This window comes from Pongo abelii, chromosome 6, assembly GCF_028885655.2.
Source record: "Pongo abelii isolate AG06213 chromosome 6, NHGRI_mPonAbe1-v2.0_pri, whole genome shotgun sequence".
Taxonomy (NCBI): domain Eukaryota; kingdom Metazoa; phylum Chordata; class Mammalia; order Primates; family Hominidae; genus Pongo; species Pongo abelii.
In genome coordinates this window covers 41,603,012-41,621,515 of record NC_071991.2, presented here as the reverse complement: position 1 = coordinate 41,621,515, position 18,504 = coordinate 41,603,012, and the positions used below count along the sequence as shown (strand labels likewise).

At 41.8% G+C, this 18,504-nt stretch overlaps 1 protein-coding gene across 10 annotated transcripts in view; it reads left to right on the top strand.

Moving 5' to 3' along the window:
• Positions 1-18,504, top strand: part of HECW1 (HECT, C2 and WW domain containing E3 ubiquitin protein ligase 1) — a 456,699-nt gene that overhangs the window by 264,981 nt on the left and 173,214 nt on the right. The window contains 1 exon segment of one of the 10 annotated variants that reach the window (NM_001131996.1): positions 8,471-8,636. The exons of the other annotated variants lie outside the window; for them this stretch is intronic. Coding sequence (NP_001125468.1) covers positions 8,592-8,636 — 45 coding nt within the window. The 5' untranslated portion in view covers positions 8,471-8,591. 10 annotated transcript variants of the gene reach the window in all.

Here is an 18,504-nt window from a genome sequence, read left to right as displayed (position 1 = left end):
GGACATCTATGAAGCCCTGGTGTTTCATGGACACATTTGCACATGTTGCTAGGAATGGATCCAAGGCCCTCATCAGATAAACAGGGTTCATGGCTCCAGAAAGATAATGGACTTCTGTCACAGGAAATATCAATGTCACTCTTTGCTGACATTAAGAGACAATTTAGGGCCAGGTGCAGTGGCTCATGCTTGTAATCCCAGCACTTTGGGAGGCCGAGGCAGGCAGATCACCTGAGGTCAAGAGTTCGAGACCAGCCTGACCAACATGGAGAAACCCCATCTCTACTAAAAATACAAAATTTGCTGGGTGTGGTGGCGCATGCCTGTAATCCCAGCTACTCAGGAGGCTGAGGCAAGAAAATCGCTTGAACTTGGGAGGCGGAGGTTGCGGTGAGCCAAGATCATGCCATTGCACTCCAGCCTGGGCTACAAGACTGAGTGAAACTCCATCTCAAAAAAAATAAAGAGACAATTTGACAGTCTTGATACTGTTAAAAGTCTACCTTTGCCTTTTTGGGAGAGAACACCTTAATCTTTGGCAGCACTATGAAAGCTGGAATGTTCTTATTTACTACCTAGGCATTTACTACCTGACCTAGAAATTGTGAATGAACACATCAAGATAAATATATTCATGTGATGAATCTTGACATGAATATATCCAGTGACCTAGAAAAAAGAGGACATGAAAATTAAATGAGGACTTCTTAAACGAAAGACTTTTCTCTTCTTTCTCTGCAGCAAGGTCCAAATGTTGACTTCTCAGGGATTAGAGGCAAGGAGCTTAGCACAGAATAGACAAAAGGGAATGTTCCCTTTCCCTAAAACAAAACAAAATGGATGAGTTCACAGGTGAAGTCTTTCAAATGATGGAGGGATAGATAAATCTGATACAGCTTAAGCTTTTAAGAGCAAAATCAACTAATTTACATCATTAAAGAAAAGACAAACCATCTGACAAGTGGGCCAGAACCTAAAGTCAGTTTTTAGGGGGGAAAAATGCAATGGCCAATAAACACACAAAAGATGTTCCATCAAGAGAATGAGACGACAAATTACAGACTGGAAGAAAATATTGCAAAATACATATTTGATCAAGGGCTAGTATTCTCAATGTACCAAGAGCTCACGAAAGTCAACAATAAGAAAGCAATCAAGCCAATTTTTAAAAATGGACAAAACACTTGGATAGATATCTCACCAAAAATATACAAATGGAAAATTAGCATATGAAAAGATGCCCAACAATATATGTCATTAGAGAATTGCAAATTAAAACAATGAGGTACCAAAGACACCTATTGAAATAGCCAAAATCCAAACACTAACAACACAAAATTCTGTCAAGGATATGGAGCAACAGGAACTCTCATTCATTGCTGGTGGAAATGCAAAATGGTACAGCTACTTTGGAAGACAGTTTGGTTGTTTCTCACAAAACTAAACATACCCTTACCATATGATTCAGCAATCTCACTCCTTGGTATTTACCCAACAGAGCTGAAAACTTATATCCATACAAACATCTGCACATGTTTACAGCACCTCTATCCATAATTGTCAAAATTTGGAGGCATCTTGGAAGCAAGATGTCCTTTAGCAGGCAAGCAGATAAATTGTGCTACATCCAAACAATGGAATATTATTCAGTACTAAAAAAAATGAGCTGCCAAGCTATAAAAAAAAATGAGAAAATCTTAGACGCATATTACTAAGTGAAAGAAGCCAATCTGAAAGCCTACATAATTTTACAATTCATCTATATGATCTTCCAAACATATGGAGACAGTAAAAAAGATCAGTGATTGTGAAGATTTAGCGGGGAAGGAGGGATGAATAGGAGGATCACAAAGGATTTTTAGGGCAATGAAATTCTTTTTTTTTTTTGAAATGGAGTCTTGCTCTGTCACCCAGACTGGAGTGCAGTGGCGCGATCTCGACTCACTGCAAGCTCCACTTCCTGGGTTCTCACCATTCTACTGCCTCAGCCTCCCAAGTAGCTGGGACTACAGGCGCCCGCCACCACGCCTGGCTAATTTTTTGTATTTTTAGTAGAGATGGGGTTTTGCCGTGTTAGCCAGGATGGTCTCGATCTCCTGACATTGTGATCCGCCCACCTCGGCCTCCCAAAGTGCTGGGATTACAGGCGTGAGCCACCACGCCCGGCCAATGAAATTCTTTAATGTGATACTATGATGGTGGCTACATGTTATTATACATTTGTCAAAACCCACAGAATATACAACACCAAGAGTAACCACTGATGGGAAGTATGCACTTTGGGTAATAATGATGTGCCAGGGTAGGCTCATCAAGTATGACAAATATGCCACTCTTATGTGGAACGTTGGTAGTTGGGGAGGCTGTGCGTGTGTGGGGACAGGGGATATATGGGAATGCTGTGCCTTCTGCTCAATTTTGCTGTGGACCTAAACCTGCTGTAAAATAAATGAAAGGCTATTTTTTTAAATGCTCCAATCAGACAGCAAAAATTCAAAAGTTTTATGGTACCCAGGGATGATAAGAGAGTGAAAGAAGCATGTGTACACTGTTGGGCCCATTTTTTTCAAGGCAGTTTAGCAAAATTCATCAAATTTATCAAAATTTATCCTGGGCATATTTGCAAAAGCTATTTGGGATATATAGACAAAATTATTCATTGCTGCATTACAGCAACGACAGGAAAGCCAGTGTCTCCATTAGGGAGACTAGATGCTACACTCTATGGGCAAAAGCAGCAGGGGAGCAGATTGTGATTATGGGGAAAGGTTCTCAATACATTTTTTGTTGATGGTGGATTTTGTTTTGTTTTGAGACAGAGTTTCGTTCTTGTTGCCCAGGCTAGAGTGCAATGGCACGGTCTCGGCTCACTGCAACCTCCTCCTCCCTGGTTCAAGTGATTCTTCTGTCTCAACCTCCTGAGTAGCTGGGATTACAGGTGCCCACCACCACGCCCGGCTAATTTTTTTGTATTTTTAGTAGAGACGGGGTTTCACCGTGTTGGCCAGTCTGGTCTTGAACTCCTGACCTCAGGAGATCCGCCTGTCTCGGCCTCCCAAAGTGCTGGGATTACAGGTGTGAGCCACCAAGCCCGGCCTCAATATGTTTTATGAAGTGCAAAAGCAAGGCTCAGAGCAGTGCTTTTAATATTACCCCATTGATGTAGTTTTTAATTAATAGTTAGAAAAATTATTCCCAGGAAAGGATAACAAGAAATGAGTAACAGTGACTACCTTTGAGGATTATGTGGGGGTGGGGTGTGCAGGATTTCACTTATCATTCTGTGCCTTTTCTTTTTTACTTGTTTATATTTACTAACAAAGGGTTATTTTCCTTTTTTTATTATTATTATACCTTAAGTTCTAGGGTACATGTGCACAACGTGCAGGTTTGCTACATTATGTATACATGTGCCGTGTTGGTGTGCTGCACCCATTAACTCGTCATTTACATTAGGTATATCTCCTAATGCTATCCCTCTCCGCTCCCCCCTGTTTTCCTTTTTTTAGACTTGTTTATGTTTTCTAACAATAGATTTCTTTTTTTAAAAAATCACAGGAATTATCAAAATAGTGGGATTGTGGCTTTTTGTGTTTTCTCTATTAACTATTTTAACATCTATAATTTTTTAAATAATTTTTTTACAAGGAAAAAGCCTTGTAAAATATTTTTAAATATTTTTTAAAATATTCCCTTTTCTCCCTTCTCATGACTGGTCTGGCTTTATCTAGATGCTCAAACTTGTAGTGTCACAATTTAGTCCTTGATGCGAAGGGAAAGAATGTTGGCATGTGCTAATATATGAGTGCTAAAACAGTTGCCAAATCCCTCCTTTTCCAGAGCAGGGGTCAGACATCCATCAAGTGATATAGATGCCTGTTTAGTCTACCCATCAACCCCACAGCCATTCCTGTGGGAATGATAAACAGAAAAGACAAAACCAATCAATACTGAAACCCATGATTTAATTAAATCCAGAGATGAAGACAGTGCTCAGGCCAGAAATGGAGAGGAATTTCTGATGATTATAATGTTGTTAAGATGCCCCAAACCTGGAGCAGGAAGAGATGGAGGCAAATCAGACTGATGGTGCTGGGAGTCGCTGCAGGCATCACAGTGAACTCTGTGGTGTTGCCCATGCACTTTGGTGTCGTTCTGCCTTCTTCCTTTTTTTTTTCTTTTTGAGACAGAGTCTCCCTCTGTTGCTCAGGCTGGAGTGCAGTGGCTTGATCTGGGCTCACTGCAACCTCTGCTTCTTGGGTTCAAGTGATTCTCCTACCTGAATTTTGTATTTTAGTTGAGATGGGGTTTCTCTGTTGGCCAGGCTCATCTCAAACTCCTGATCTCAAGTGATCCTCCTGCCTTGGCTTCCTAAAGTGCTGGGATTACAGACATGAGCCACCATGCCCGGCTCCTTTCTTCTTTTCCTTTTTTTCCCTGTCTCGCTCTGAAAAAAGAATCTCACTGGTTTTTTTTAAACATTTTTTTCTTTGCCTGTGCCTACAAATACAAATTTGAGTAAACTCTCCCTTCTAATGGCTGATATAGTAGATATACGTGTTTTTTTTTTAGTTTTTAATTGTGATAAAATATACATAACAAAATTTACCATCATAACCATTTTTCAGCATGTAGAGCTCAGTGACACTGTGTGCATTCACTTTGTCCAACCATCATCACTTCCATCTCCAGAACTTTTCATCTTCCCAAACTGAAATTCTGTCCCCACTAAACACCAACTCATCATTCTTCCCATCCTCGGAGCCTTTGGCAGCCAGCGTTCTACTTCCTGTCTCTAGGAATTTGACCACACTAGGCACCTTATATAGGAGGAATCATACAGTGTTTGCCCTTTTGTGCCTGGCTTATTTCAGTGAACATAGTATCTTCAAGGTTCAACCATGTTGCCGCGTGGGCCAGAATTTCCTCCCTTTTTAAGGCTGAATAGTATTCCCTAGTATGTATATGCTCTATTCTGATTATCCATTCCTCTGTAGGAGGATCTACGGGTTGCTTGATATAGGTATTTCTTGGAGGAAACTCCACTGGTTATTTGGTCAGGAAAATAATTTGTTGTTACATTCTTTGCATTGAAATAAGTTATCACTCATTTCATATAAAAAGTATTCTGCGGTTCAAATAAAAAGAAACACTAAGAAAATTCATAGAGGTTGGCTCCTTTTGAAATAAATTCAATGTAAAGAAATTCTAGAAAATTACACCTGTTCTCTACATGATTCAAGAGAACATTGTATCTTTGAAACTTCCTGAGAGAGCAATGAATGGTAAGAAAGACAGTAAGGAGATAATGGGTCCAACCTTTTGACCAACAGTCACAGGTATGTGACTTAGAGACCATGGGAAAAGGAATTACTGAATTAGAAGACAACCTAAAACAAAATCATCCCCAACCCAGTGGAAACAGAAGATGAAAATAGAACTTTTTAAAACCCAGAAATCTAATTTATGAACAACAGATGTTTCTAAAAAATAACATAGAGAAATATAATAACCAGTGAAAAAAAAGATGAAAATTTTTTGATCTAAAAAAATACATACCTAACTAAAATTGAAATTCCTCATATTTCAGAGAGCTTGAATTGATATAATAAAATATATATGTAGGTTCATAGTAGAAAATTTAGTAGACACATAAATAAGAAAAAACAATAATAATCCAATACACAGCAAGCTTCCAGAACTACATAGTCCTTCTTACCATTCATTGCTCTAATAAAGTTTTAAAAATAAAATGTTCTTTTGAATCATGTTAAGAACAATGTGAAATTTCCTAAAATTTCCTTCAGTTTCTTGCATTGAATTTACTCCAAAAGGAGCCAAGGGGTTCCTGGAGGAAGAATTTTTGAACTGAAGAATGCTATAAACAAACAGGAGAAACTGTCGGACGCCTGGAAAATAGCAAAAGCCAAGAAAATTTGAATGTTCTCTTCACAGCACAAAGATGTGCTTGGTAAGATGTCTATTTAAAGGGGAAAAAAAAATAGTTCTCTACCATACCAGTTGTCAGTGATATGTGACTATGCCAAATACAGACATTCTCAAGCACGTAAAAATAGAGAAATTGCCCACATGTCAAATATACGATTTCAGGATTGAGAAAATTGTGGATGGCAGAAACCAGTAGTGAATAAGGAAACTAGTTACTTACAAAGAGATATGAAATGATTGCAAGGATGTATTATTATTTTATTACTTAAATATATATTGTATGGCTTATTGCACCAATTAGCTAAATAAAAAATAATAAAGAGGTATTCTGTAACACTTGTTTTTAAAAAAGCTCCAGGCCAGGCATGGTGGCTCACACCAATAATCCCAGCAGTTTGGGAGGCCGAGGTGGGCAGATCACTTAAGACCAGGAGTTCAAGACCAGCCTGGGCAACATGGCAAAACCCTGTCTCTACAAAAACTACAAAAATTAGCCAGGCATGATAGCATGTGCCTGTAATCCCAGCTACTGGAAAGACTATGGCGAGAGGATTGCTTGAGCCGTGGAGGTCAAGGCTGCAGTGAGCCATGATCAAGCCACTGTACTCCAGCCTGGGTGACAGACAAGACCCTTCTCAAAAAAAAAAAAAAAGAAAAAAAAGCTCTTTAAAAATCAAGACTTGCCATGGTAAAGATAACATTTGAAGGAAAAAGGCAATATAATTACTGGTTGAGGTGCATATATATAATCATATATATATGAAATATGTATATATATATATAACACATATATACACACACTATTTTATTTTATTTTTATTTATATGAGCTTGATCATCTCCACATAACCCAATAAACCAAACATATACTGACCTATTACAGTACCTAACCATGAAACACTAGATGTTTTTAGAATTAAAATTAGGACCAAAATAAGATTGTAAGATGTCACCAGCTCTAACATTTAAAAAGTAAAATAATACATGTTCCTTGGGAATCCATATAAACAAAAGAAAAATGTCACCGTAATAATCTCACCACCCAAGGAGCCTCAGGAACCTGCAGAAAGGAAGGGCTTTTTGATCATCTCTGACTGCAGAGCCAGCAATTAAAATAAGTGTAGCAAGTCTCCCTGGGATGGGGGTAGCCAGCCAGTATCTGGGCTATGTGGATTCTCCAGGCCATTGGACACCATGCCCTTTACTCAGTAGGTGCCCGTGAGTTGGCAGAAGTCTAGCTGATTACATACTGGTTTTTAAATCCTAAATGGCCTCTCAATAAAAACTCTTTTTATTAACATTTCATTGAAGGATAAAAAATTTCAAATATAGCTGGGCACGGTGGCTTACACCTATAATCCCAGCACTTTGGGAGGCCTAGGCAAGTGGATCACTTGAGGTCAGGAGTTTGAGATCAGCCTGGCCAACATGGTGAAACCCCATCTCCACCAAAAATATAAAAAATTAGCTGGGCACGGTGGCAGGCGTCTGTAATCCCAGCTACTCGGGAGGCTGAGGCAGGAGAATCGCTTGAACCCAGGGGGCAGAGATTGCAGTGAACCGAGATCGTGCCATTGCACTCCAGCCTGGGTAACAGAGCAAGGACTCTGTCTCAAAAAAAAAGAAATTTCAAATATATAGATCTTGATTTCAGATTTGTAACATTCAACTCCAGCATTCAATTTAGTGGTCACACTCTAGTGAAAAAAAGAGACTTTTCTTCAGGTAAAAGTCTTGAGAAAAATAAATTCTTACTTCCCAAGGATCTCACAGAGCCAACATGAGTAAAGTTAGTCTGACTTGTAAGCAGGTGAATGAATGTAGCACAGAGGCATTCGGGCAAGTCAGAGATGCCTGGGACTGTGCTCTTCCCATCCCTGGCCTCACCCAACACTGTGAGACCCAGGGTAGGGAGGAAGGCAGCCCAGGCCCGTCTCCTCCTCCACACCAACTACCTTTTCAAGCCTGTTCTGAAGGCAGAATGTTCTACTATCAGTGCTTTTTACCCTTCTTGCTCTATGAGGACAGGGAAGTTCAGGTTGATGAACAAGTGGATTAACTATGATCAACTGATTTCTTTTGCTTCAAAACACACATTAAGACTAACCCAAAGAGCAAAGCCCTCAAAATGCGCTTACTCAAGAGTTTGTGGTTCACTGTGACCTCGCCCTGCCCCCTCACAATAATTAATCTCAGGTTCTAGTAGATCATTACATCCCACTTCTTTCAACCATCTAAACTAGGTGAAAGTGTCCCTGGATTTAAGGTGCTGTAGCTTAAGACAGGACTGGTGCTTTTAGATCAGGGGTTTTCTCCGGTGGGCTGTTTCCTGAAAGAGTCCAAAAAATTAGAATCAAATCCTTGCATATGAATGCACAGAAATAACATTTTTTTTCTCTTTGTGAGTTTTTCCTATGTTACTTACAGCAGAGATGGCAGAAGCCCTTAAGTTAATGAAGTCCCCAGGCATGTTGCCAGGGTGTAAATGCCCTTATCTGTGCTCTCTGCCAATGGGAAGTCGGAATTATCAAGCAGCCCTTGGATCAAAGGGAAGTCTGATCCTGGGGACTTTCTTATGCCTCCCCCAGAGCTATGGATAATTTCCCTGCCTGCATTCTTCACTGCAACTCTCTTTTATGAGAAATGGCTGCTCTGGCAGAACACAAAGATGACTGCATTTCCAAGGAGGTTAGTAGACCCTTAGCATTAATGCTCAGTTTATGGGTACAATGTAGTTATACATCCAAATTTATACATTTACACATAGTCACTAATAATAGTTGTGTTTTAAAGAGTTGAGTTTAATTGGAAACTACTTAATTTTGTTAGCCAAGTATATAATATGTATATATGTGTGTTACACTTTCAGATTTTAAAAAAAAGCTTGCTTGCTTAAAATTGTCAACATTACATTTTTGTAATCTAGTTATTCTAATCTAGAATCTAGAAAAATCGTTTTCTTTGTAGACCCTTCATTTCTAGAAATTTCTAAGTCTCTTTAGTTTGCCTTTTATTAAGGACTTAGAGAGCGAATATGAGGTGATTTTGCTCTCCTGTGTGCACAGTGACTACTGGATAAGGAGAAAGAAGAGGACTTGTCAGGAATAGGATTATTCAAGAGCAAGAGAATCTAACTTTTCAGAGAGCAGCCTGTAACACAGAGCTATCTAGAACAGTCACGTGGTTTATGAGCGGAGCTCTCTCAGATAACTTGCCTTAGAAAGATTCTGCATTGCCCTCTCAGACATCCCAAATACGCATGGTTAAAACCCTTTGCACTTTTGGCCAGGCATGGCGGCTCACACCTGTAATTCTAGCACTTTGGGAGGCCAAGGCGGGTGGATCACTTGAGGTCGGGAGTTTGAGACCAGCCTGGCCAACATAGTGAAACCCCATCTCTACTAAACAGACAAAAAATTAGCTGAGTGTGGTGGTGCGCACCTGTAATCCCAGCTACTCAGGAGGCTGAGGCACGAGAATAGCTTGAACCCAGGATGCAGAGGTTGCTGTGAACTGAGATTGTGCCACTGCACTCCAGCCTGGGCAACAGAGTGAGACTGTCTCAAAAAACAAAAATAAAAACAAAAGAAGGAGGCAGTGTCAGGCAAAGGCAGAGCAGCAGGAATGATGGTAAAACAGACAAAACTGTCTCAAAAAACAAAATAAAAAACCCTTTGCACTTTGAACAGGAAAGAAAATAGGGACAACCTACCTTCCAGACATAGAACATGGGGTGGTTATTGCTTATGGGGGGGCGGTGTGCCCTTGCTCACACAAGCACTGTGTTGGACTAATAGGCATAGGAAGTTAAGAGCACGACTGAAGTAAAACAAAACCCATCACCCTCACCTGGCAAAACCCCACCCTCGTTAAACTTAATTCTCTGTCCACTCTTTACTTGCATCCAGGCAGCATAAGAGTGTTCCTTTAATCTTATGACCACAGATCTCAAGCTCTCTTTAAAGCTCACTCCCAAAAGCACTGCACCTCTCTGATGTGGAGAGAAGGCTGCTTTACACTTTCATTTCCCTCACACCTAGAGTGCCCTTCCCTCTCTCACTGAGAAATGAAGGCAATCAGAACACACTCAGCCTGTCTGCACACACACTCCCATGCTGTGCCTCCTTCCAGTGACAACTGTCTCAAGCCAGCCTCTCCATTTGCACATGGGATCCCATCCTATCTTGTGTTTAAGCAGCCTTGATCCTGAAAGTAGCTCCTCCTTCTCCTGCATAGTCCACTGTCCTCTCCGCTCAATCACTTCCATCCCATTACATAACAATTCCACTCAGAACTCTCCAGTGGCTTTATCACCATCATTCCTGCTGCTCTGCCCTCGCATGACACTGCCTCCTTCTTTTCCACCTAATTCCAGCCTCGAGGGTCCTCTTTCTAACCCTTGAATACAGCAAGATGGTTCTTCCCTCAGGGCCCTTGCGCTTCAGGTTTGTCTGCTTGGGACAGTTCCTCCAAATAAATAATTCACTCCCTCCCCCCATTTAGATCTTTTTCCCAAATGTCACCTCCTGGGAGAGGCCTTACATCACCACCCTATCTAAACTATTCTCCACACAGCTCTTTATTTTCTCCAATCACTATTTTCATTCATGGTGCTGGTGTTGTAATTGTGTTTGCCTCCCTCCTAAAGGGCAGCCTCCAGGGGCAGAGATGTACCTGCCTGTCCTCTTCAGAGCTGTTCCTTATCACGCACCAGAGCAGTACCTGGCACACAGCAGACGGCCCATAAAACATTTGTATCCAACAAACATGGGTTATTCCCTGGCTCAGCCACTTAATAACTTGGTGGCCTTGGGCCTCAATTTCTCTTTTGTTGAGACAAGGTCTCTCACTCTGTAGCCCAGGCTAGAATTCAGTGGTGTTATCAGGTTCACTGCAACTTTGACCTCCTGTGCTCAAGCAATGCCCCTGCCTCAGCCTCCTGAGTAGCTAGGACTACAGGCACATGCCACCACACCTGGCTAATATTTTAAAAATATTTTAAATTTTTGTAGAGATGGAGTCTTGCTTTGTTGCCTACGCTGGTCTCAAACTCCTGGGCTCAAGCGATTCTCCTGTCTTGTCCCCCCAAAGTGCTGGGATTACAGGAGTGAGCCACTGTGCCCAGCCTCTTTGAGTTTCTTTTGCTCAACATTACTTTTGTAGGATTAATCCATATCGTGCTGTAGTTTTTCATTCTTTTGTGTGACTGTACCAGTTTATTTATTCTACTGTTGATGGACATTTGGGTTTACTGTTGCTGCTATGAATATTTTTATACATTTTTTTGGTGAACGTATGTGATTTTTTTCCCCCTAGATGAAGTTTTGCTCTTGTTACCTAGGCTAGGGTGCAATGGTGTGATCTTGGCTCACTGCAACCTCCATCTCCTGGGTTCAAGCGATTGTCCTGCCTCAGCCTCTGAGTAGCTGGGATTACAGGTGCCCACCACCACACTCGGGTAATTTTTTGTATTTTTAGTAGAGACAGCGTTTCACCATGTTGCCCAGGTTGATCTCAAACTCCTGACCTCAGGTGATCCACCTGCCTCGGCCTCCTGAAGTGCTGGGATTACAGACATGAGCCACCAGGCCTGGCCAATATATGTGACTTTTGATGGGTATATAATTAGGGTGAAATTATTAGGTCATGGTTTATGCATATGGTAATTTTTAGTAGATTCTGCTAAAGTTTTACGAAGCGGTTTTACAAATTTACACTTCCACCAGCAGTGTATGAGAGCTCCAGTTGTTCCACATCCTTGCCAACACTTGATATTGTCTTTTTATTTTTAGTTGTGAAAGGGTATGTAGTAGTATTGCAGCGTAGTTTCATTTGTATCTTCCTGATGATTAATGAAGTGAACATTTTTTCATGTTAGGGACCCCAGGTTTATTGGCCACTAGATTCCTGCTTTTGTGAAGTGTTTGCAAAATCTTTTGTCCTTTTTTCCCATTGGGCTATTTACTTTTTTCAAGTTAATTTGTAGTTCTTTATATATTCTGGATATAGTTCTTTGTTATATATCTTCTACCCGTGGATGGCATTTTAAAATCTTTGTGCTGTGGTGAATTAAAGTTCTTACTTTTATTTATTTATTTACTTCTTTGAGACAAGAGTCTTGCTCTGTTACCAAAGCTGGAGGGCGATGGCTTGATCACAGCTCACTGCAGCCCTGAACTCCTGGGCTCAAGCAATTCTCCCACCTTTGCCTCCTGAGTAGCTAGGACTACAGGCACATACTACCATGCATGGCTAAGTTTTTTTTTTTTTTTTTTTTTTGAGATGGAGTCTTTCTCTGTCACCTAGGCTGGAGTGCAGTGGTGCGATATCCGCTCACTGCAGCCTCCACCTCCCAGGTGATTCTCCTGTCTCCTGTCTCAACCTCCCGAGTAGCTGGGATTACAGGCATGTGCCACCACACCCAGCTAATTTTTGTATTTTCAGTGGAGACAGAGTTTCACCATGTTGGCTAGGCTGGTTGCAAACTCTTGACCTCAGGTGATCCGCCTGCCTTGGCCTCACAAAGTGCTGGGATTATACGTGTGAGCCACCACACCTGGCTGATAATTTTTAAAAAATTTTTTTAGAAATGGGGTTTCACTATGTTGCCCAGGCTGGTCTCAAACTCCTGGCCTCAAGCAGTCCTCCTGCCTTGGCCTCCCAGAGTGCTATGATTACAGGTGTGAGGCACCACACCCAGCCGAGCCTCAAATTCTGGATTTATAATGATATGGATAGATGATAAAAATAGAAGCCCCTCACACCTGTGGTCCCAGCAGTTTGGGAGGCCGAGGCAGGTGGATCACGAGGTCAGGAGATCCAGACCATCCTGGCTAACATGGTGAAACCCCGTCTCTACTAAAAAATACAAAAAATTAGCCGGGCATGGTGGCGGGTGCCTGTAGTCCCAGCTGCTCGGGAGGCTGAGGCAGGAGAATGGCGTGAACCCAGGAGGCAGAGCTTGCAGTGAGCCGAGATCGTGCCACTGCACTCCAGCCTGGGCAACACAGCGAGACTCCGTCTCAAAAAAAAAAAAAAAAAAATAGAAGCGCCTTCAGAGGACTGTGGAGAGTGTGTCTGAGGATGCGGTGAAGCAATGCCTGTGATGCTGTCAGCACTTGCCCCACATGGGGTAACTACCTAGGAAAAGTTAATTAGTACTGTTTTGTGAGCTTTTCTATGATGTTTCTCTCTGGAACTACTCCAGCTCTCTGGTTACAAAATACATAGACTTCAACATCATAGAGAAAATGCATATTTGGACAACATATACAAAACTGGAAAGTGCAAAAGATAACGAGTTACTGCCTATAAGCAGGAGCTTAATCCCTCATTCAAGATGTCTTTTTTAAAGGAATTTACTGACCCTAGAATAGTATCTGTGAGATGAATAGACAGTGGATCTATCCCACCAGATGGAAGGATGGATGTGGGGGGAGGGGTTGGATAAATGAGTGAACTGAGTGGATGGATTGCACATAGTTCAAAATGATGACTGAAATGTGGATTTATTATCTTTAAGTTCTGGGATACATGTGCTAAACATACAGGTTTGTTACATAGGTATACATGTGCCATGGTGGATTGCTGCACCCATCAACCCGTCATCTAGGTTTTAAGCCTCGCATGCATTAGGGGTTTGTCCTAATGCTCTCCCTCCCCTTGTCCCCCACCACCCAACAGGCCCCGGTGTGTGATGTTCCCTTCCCTGTGTCCATGTGTTCTCATTTTTCAACTCCCACTTATGAGTGAGAACATGTGGTGTTTGGTTTTCTGTTCCTGTGTTAGTTTACTGAGAACGATGGCTTCCGGCTTCATCCATGTACCTGCAAAGGACATGAACTCATTATTTTTTATGGCAGCATAGTATTCCATGGTGTATGTGTGCCACATTTTCTTTATCCAGTCTATCATTGATGGGTATTCGGGTTGGTTCCAAGTCTTTGCTATTGTAAATCGTGCTACAGTAAACATACGTGTGCATATGTCTTTATAGTAGCATGATTTATAATCCTTTGGGTATATACCCAGTAATGGGATTGCTGAGTCAAATGGTATTTCTGGTTCTAGATCCTTGAGGAATTGCCACACTGTCTTCCACAATGGTTGAACTAATTTACACTCCCACCAACAGTGTAAAAGCGTTCCTATTTCTCCACAGCCTCACCAGCATCTGTTGTTTCCTGACTTTTTAATAATTGCCATTCTAACTGGCGTGAAATGGTATCTCATTGTGGTTTTGATTTGCATTTCTCTAATGACCAGTGATGATGAGCTTGTTTTCATATGTTTATTGGCCACATAAATACCTTCTTTTGAGAAGCGTCTGTTCATGTCCTTTGCCCACTTTTTGATAGGGTTGTTTTCTTATAAATTTGTTTAAGTTCCTTGTAGGTTCTGGATATTAGCAAATATTTCTAAGAAAATGCAGTTGGCCCTTGAACAACACAGGAGTTTAAGGCTTCCAATCCCCCATGCAGTCAAACATTTGTGTGTAACTTTTGACTCCCCCAAAACTTAACCACTAACACCGTGTTGTTAACTAGAAGCCTTGCCAGTAACATAAACAGTTGATTAACATATTTTATATGTTATTTGTATTATATACCATAGTCTTACAATAAAGTAAGCTAGAGAAAAAATATTAAGAAAGTCATAAAGAAGAGAAAATATATTTGCTAGTCATTAAGTGGAAGTGAATCATCATAAAGGTTTTCATCCTTTTCGTTACATTGAGTAGACTGAGGAGGAGGAGGAGGAAGAGGAAGAGTTGGTCTTGCTGTCTCTGAGTTGGTGGTTTGTCTGCAAGTTTTTTCAAATTGTTGCAAACTCCAAAATGTTTTCCAATATATGTATTGAAAAAATTCATATATAAGTAGACCCACACAGTTCAAACCAATGTTGTTCAAGAGTGAACTGTAATTTGATGAGAATTACTATCGGTTACTTTTAGAGCACAAGTGAGTGTTGTATTGGGGGTTCTCCACGTACCCCCTGGAAATGCAGAAGAAGGTAGGTGTGAAGTTCTTGGATTCTGGCCAGTAATTAATGAAAGATTAACTCACTCATCCCATGATCCAGCAACCCATGGGTAGCGGGAAGCTCCAGGGACACCTCTGGAGGGAATGTGGCAGCTGCTGCAGGAAGACAGAGCCCCAAGATGGTGGTGTGCCCACGGCTGGCAGCAAGCTCATCCTTGGACCTTAGAGAGCTTTTCCTAAGTATCCATGTGGCATGTCCATAGGAAAAAAGATGTTACATTAGCAAGAAAAAAATACATCTTTGCCTAAAACTTAAACATATTTTTAGATGGGAATACAACTTAGAAATTTTAAAGCAAGTCAGTGAGGGGGAAAATGTTTGCCTTTAAAAAAATCATTTTCTAGGCATCTTTTCTTTTAGTGAGGAGTAAATATTATCATGTTTTTGCCATTACACTCACATGAATGAGCCATGTCCATTCTTCTTTGGATTATCCCTCAAAATTGCTCATCTATTCAGTGAGAGGGAGTGGGTGGCTAGAAAGAGCTCTATGCAAAATGCAGCCCTTGTCTTCACTAAGCAGACTGTCTGACCCAGATGGAACAGCAACCGACACACTTCCTATGATTTCATTTACCCAAAGGCTTTGCAGTCGTTTGGTTTAATCGCTGTTTTAAAAAGTAGAATCAAAGCAGTTTCTCCCTCCAACCTCACATGCTTAGATGAAAAGAGCTAACTCTTGTCACTCCTGCATCCGTAACTAGATTTGGTGATAAAGGACAAAACCCAGGTCTGGAAGGACAATAATTACAAGGAGTTTCATAATTTGTAAGAAAAAGATCCTGAATTCAAAGAAATGGGTTCAGCCAAAGGGGCGTCTGTCTTTCCCTCAACACTCTCTTCCAATCGGTCTCCAAGTTCTATCCATTTTATCACTTGGCAGTCTCCCCTCTCCCCTCCCCTCCCCTCCTGCATACTGACAGACAGGGTTTGTGTCATTGTCATCACTCAGACACTGTTGCAGCTGCCTCCAAATTAGTCTCTCTGCCTCTGTCTTCTGCCCTCTAATTTTGTGATTCACATCCTTGAGTATACACTGGACTCACCTGGGAGCCTTAAAGAGGAGAGATGCACAAGTCCCACCCACCTCCCCACCCCCAGTCTGACTCACATGGTCTTGGTAAAGCCTGGGGCAGCTCCTACACCATGGCAGAGCCGTCCCTCAGAGAGCTGGGGTAAGGGGCTGATCTCTATGAGTTCATGTTGCCCTTGCTAACAGAAGAGCAAGGCCACTTACACAGTTCGTGGTTTCCAGAAGATGCAGACCAGCCACAGTTTTCCAGGAGAAATACAACTGTTGTTGGTTCTACAATCAGGCAGATATTTCTCCCAAGGCAAAAGAATATGTCGAAAATGAGCTTTGGATCATAAAGGAAATCGCTTGAAGAAGGTTGTATTCGTTTCCTATTTTGTTGTGTTACAAATTATCACAAAGTTAGCTCATGGGTCTATAGGTCAGAAGTCCTGGACAGCATGGCTGGATTCTCTGCTCAGTCTATTGCAAGGTAAAATACCTGAAATCAATGTCAGCCAGGCTGAGTTCTCATCTGGAAGTTCTGTGGAAAAGCCTGCTTTCAAGCTCATTCTTGTTGTTGACAGAATTCAGTTCCTTGTGGTTAGGACTGAAGTGCCTGTTTCCTGTTTCCTTGCTGACTCAGCCAGGGGCCACCCTAGGTCCCTCATGCTGCCCACATTCCTTACCACATGGTCCCCTCCATCTTCCCGCCAGCAATGGTATGTCAAACCCTTCTCACCTTCAATCTTTGACTTCCTCTCTCTCTTTGACCTCTAGGCCCAGATTGAAAGAGTTTGTGTGATTAAGTCAGCCCCTTCTAATGTCCCTTTGTTAAAGTCAGCTATCCTGATCCCAGAGTAATTCACAGTCCCTGGGCACATACACCACAGAGGCAGGAAATCTTGGGGCCCATCTTAGAATTCTGCCTGCTTCAAAGGCTCAGAAGGGTCCCCCTAGTCATCCTGGTATTTGGAGGTTGAAGGTGGAGAAGGAAAGAGAAGAGCCAAGTCATCCCAACTCAGCCCAGAGTTTCTAACTACCCACATGATACAGAAACCCACTCCCAGGGATGTGCATGAGCCCTTAAGAAGCAGTGCTGCCCTGGCTCAAACAGCTTACCCTACATGAGCTGCCAACACTTGCCCCTAGATCCAGCCTGATGCCAAAGCAACCAGGGAGATGTTCCTTCCCCCCTGCATGTTTCTCCTGTCTTCTAATGAAACCCTTCCAGAAATTCTGCCCCACCCACTTCCCCACCAGCTTCAGCTGTGTCACCTATCATCTCAAGTTGTGAGCCCTCGTCTCAGGTCCATGGACTCTCAAATCAGCTCAGATGAGGGAGGAATGTGTCTGTCAGCTCCCTCATCTGGGCCAGCTGAAGGGTGTAGAAGCTAACAGAAGCTCACCGCACTGTGCTTTTATTTTTTATTTCACATAAGGACAGGTTTTGTTTACAAAATAATTAAAATAGCAGCTTGACATGAATTCCTTAGAAAACAGGATAGAAACATAAGGCCAAGACTACCCACATATTAAGTCAATCCAGATGAGTGTGGCATGCCAGGCAATGCATTTGTTTTCCTGGGGTGTGTATTTCAAATAGAGTCTGGCTGGGCAGAAACATGATCCAGCCATTTAGAAGGCACTGAGGCAGCTTCCAGGACTGTGTTTTGGTCCCATCTTTTCCTCACAGCAGCTTTTTCTTGTCATGAAACCATCAGCCCTCATTCTCCCACTCCCTCTCCATCTCTCCCAACCACCAATCCCATTGTTCTCCCTCCCCTCCTCACGCAGCCCCCAGCCAGCCCCTTCCCTTGGGCTGGCTTCGAATGGATCGAGATTATGGAAACGGATTCATCTTCACTCTTCCTGTTCTACCTTTTTCTAAGTCTTAGAAGATCCAGGTCTTTCTCTGTGGTCTTTATTCATCAAAACTACTACAGTGTTGGTGTCTTTCTGATTAAAGGACTCAGGTTCCTCAAGTTTGAAGGAGAAAGTAAGTTTTAAATACTTTTTACAAAGGAAACTTTCCTTCTTTCTTCTGCCTGTATGTTTATCTAATTCCACAACCAACCAGAGAAATAGGACCATCCATCTTCAGGTCTTTTACAGACTTGTAGACATGCAGAAAATGCTAACAGCAGCAAGATATTTACATAGGAAGCCTTTTTAAAGGATATAAATGTACCATATTGATAACCCATAGGTGTTAGACACAGACCAGTGCTTTTTGTTGGTTTTCAGCTTATGGTATATTTATAACTCTTCTAAGCTGGACCAAATGATCTAACAAAGGGCAACAGATTTCTGCTCCACAGTGAATGGGGGGTTCACGATTCTGGGCTCTGGCCCCAATTTGTCTGGCGTGACCAGTTATGTGACATCGTGGGCCCCTTGATTGACCAGCTTATGCTTCACGTTTTTCATCTATAAAGTAAGGAATCAGATATTAGATAATCTGCTAACATAATTCTTAACGATAGAAGTCAGAGGTTAAAA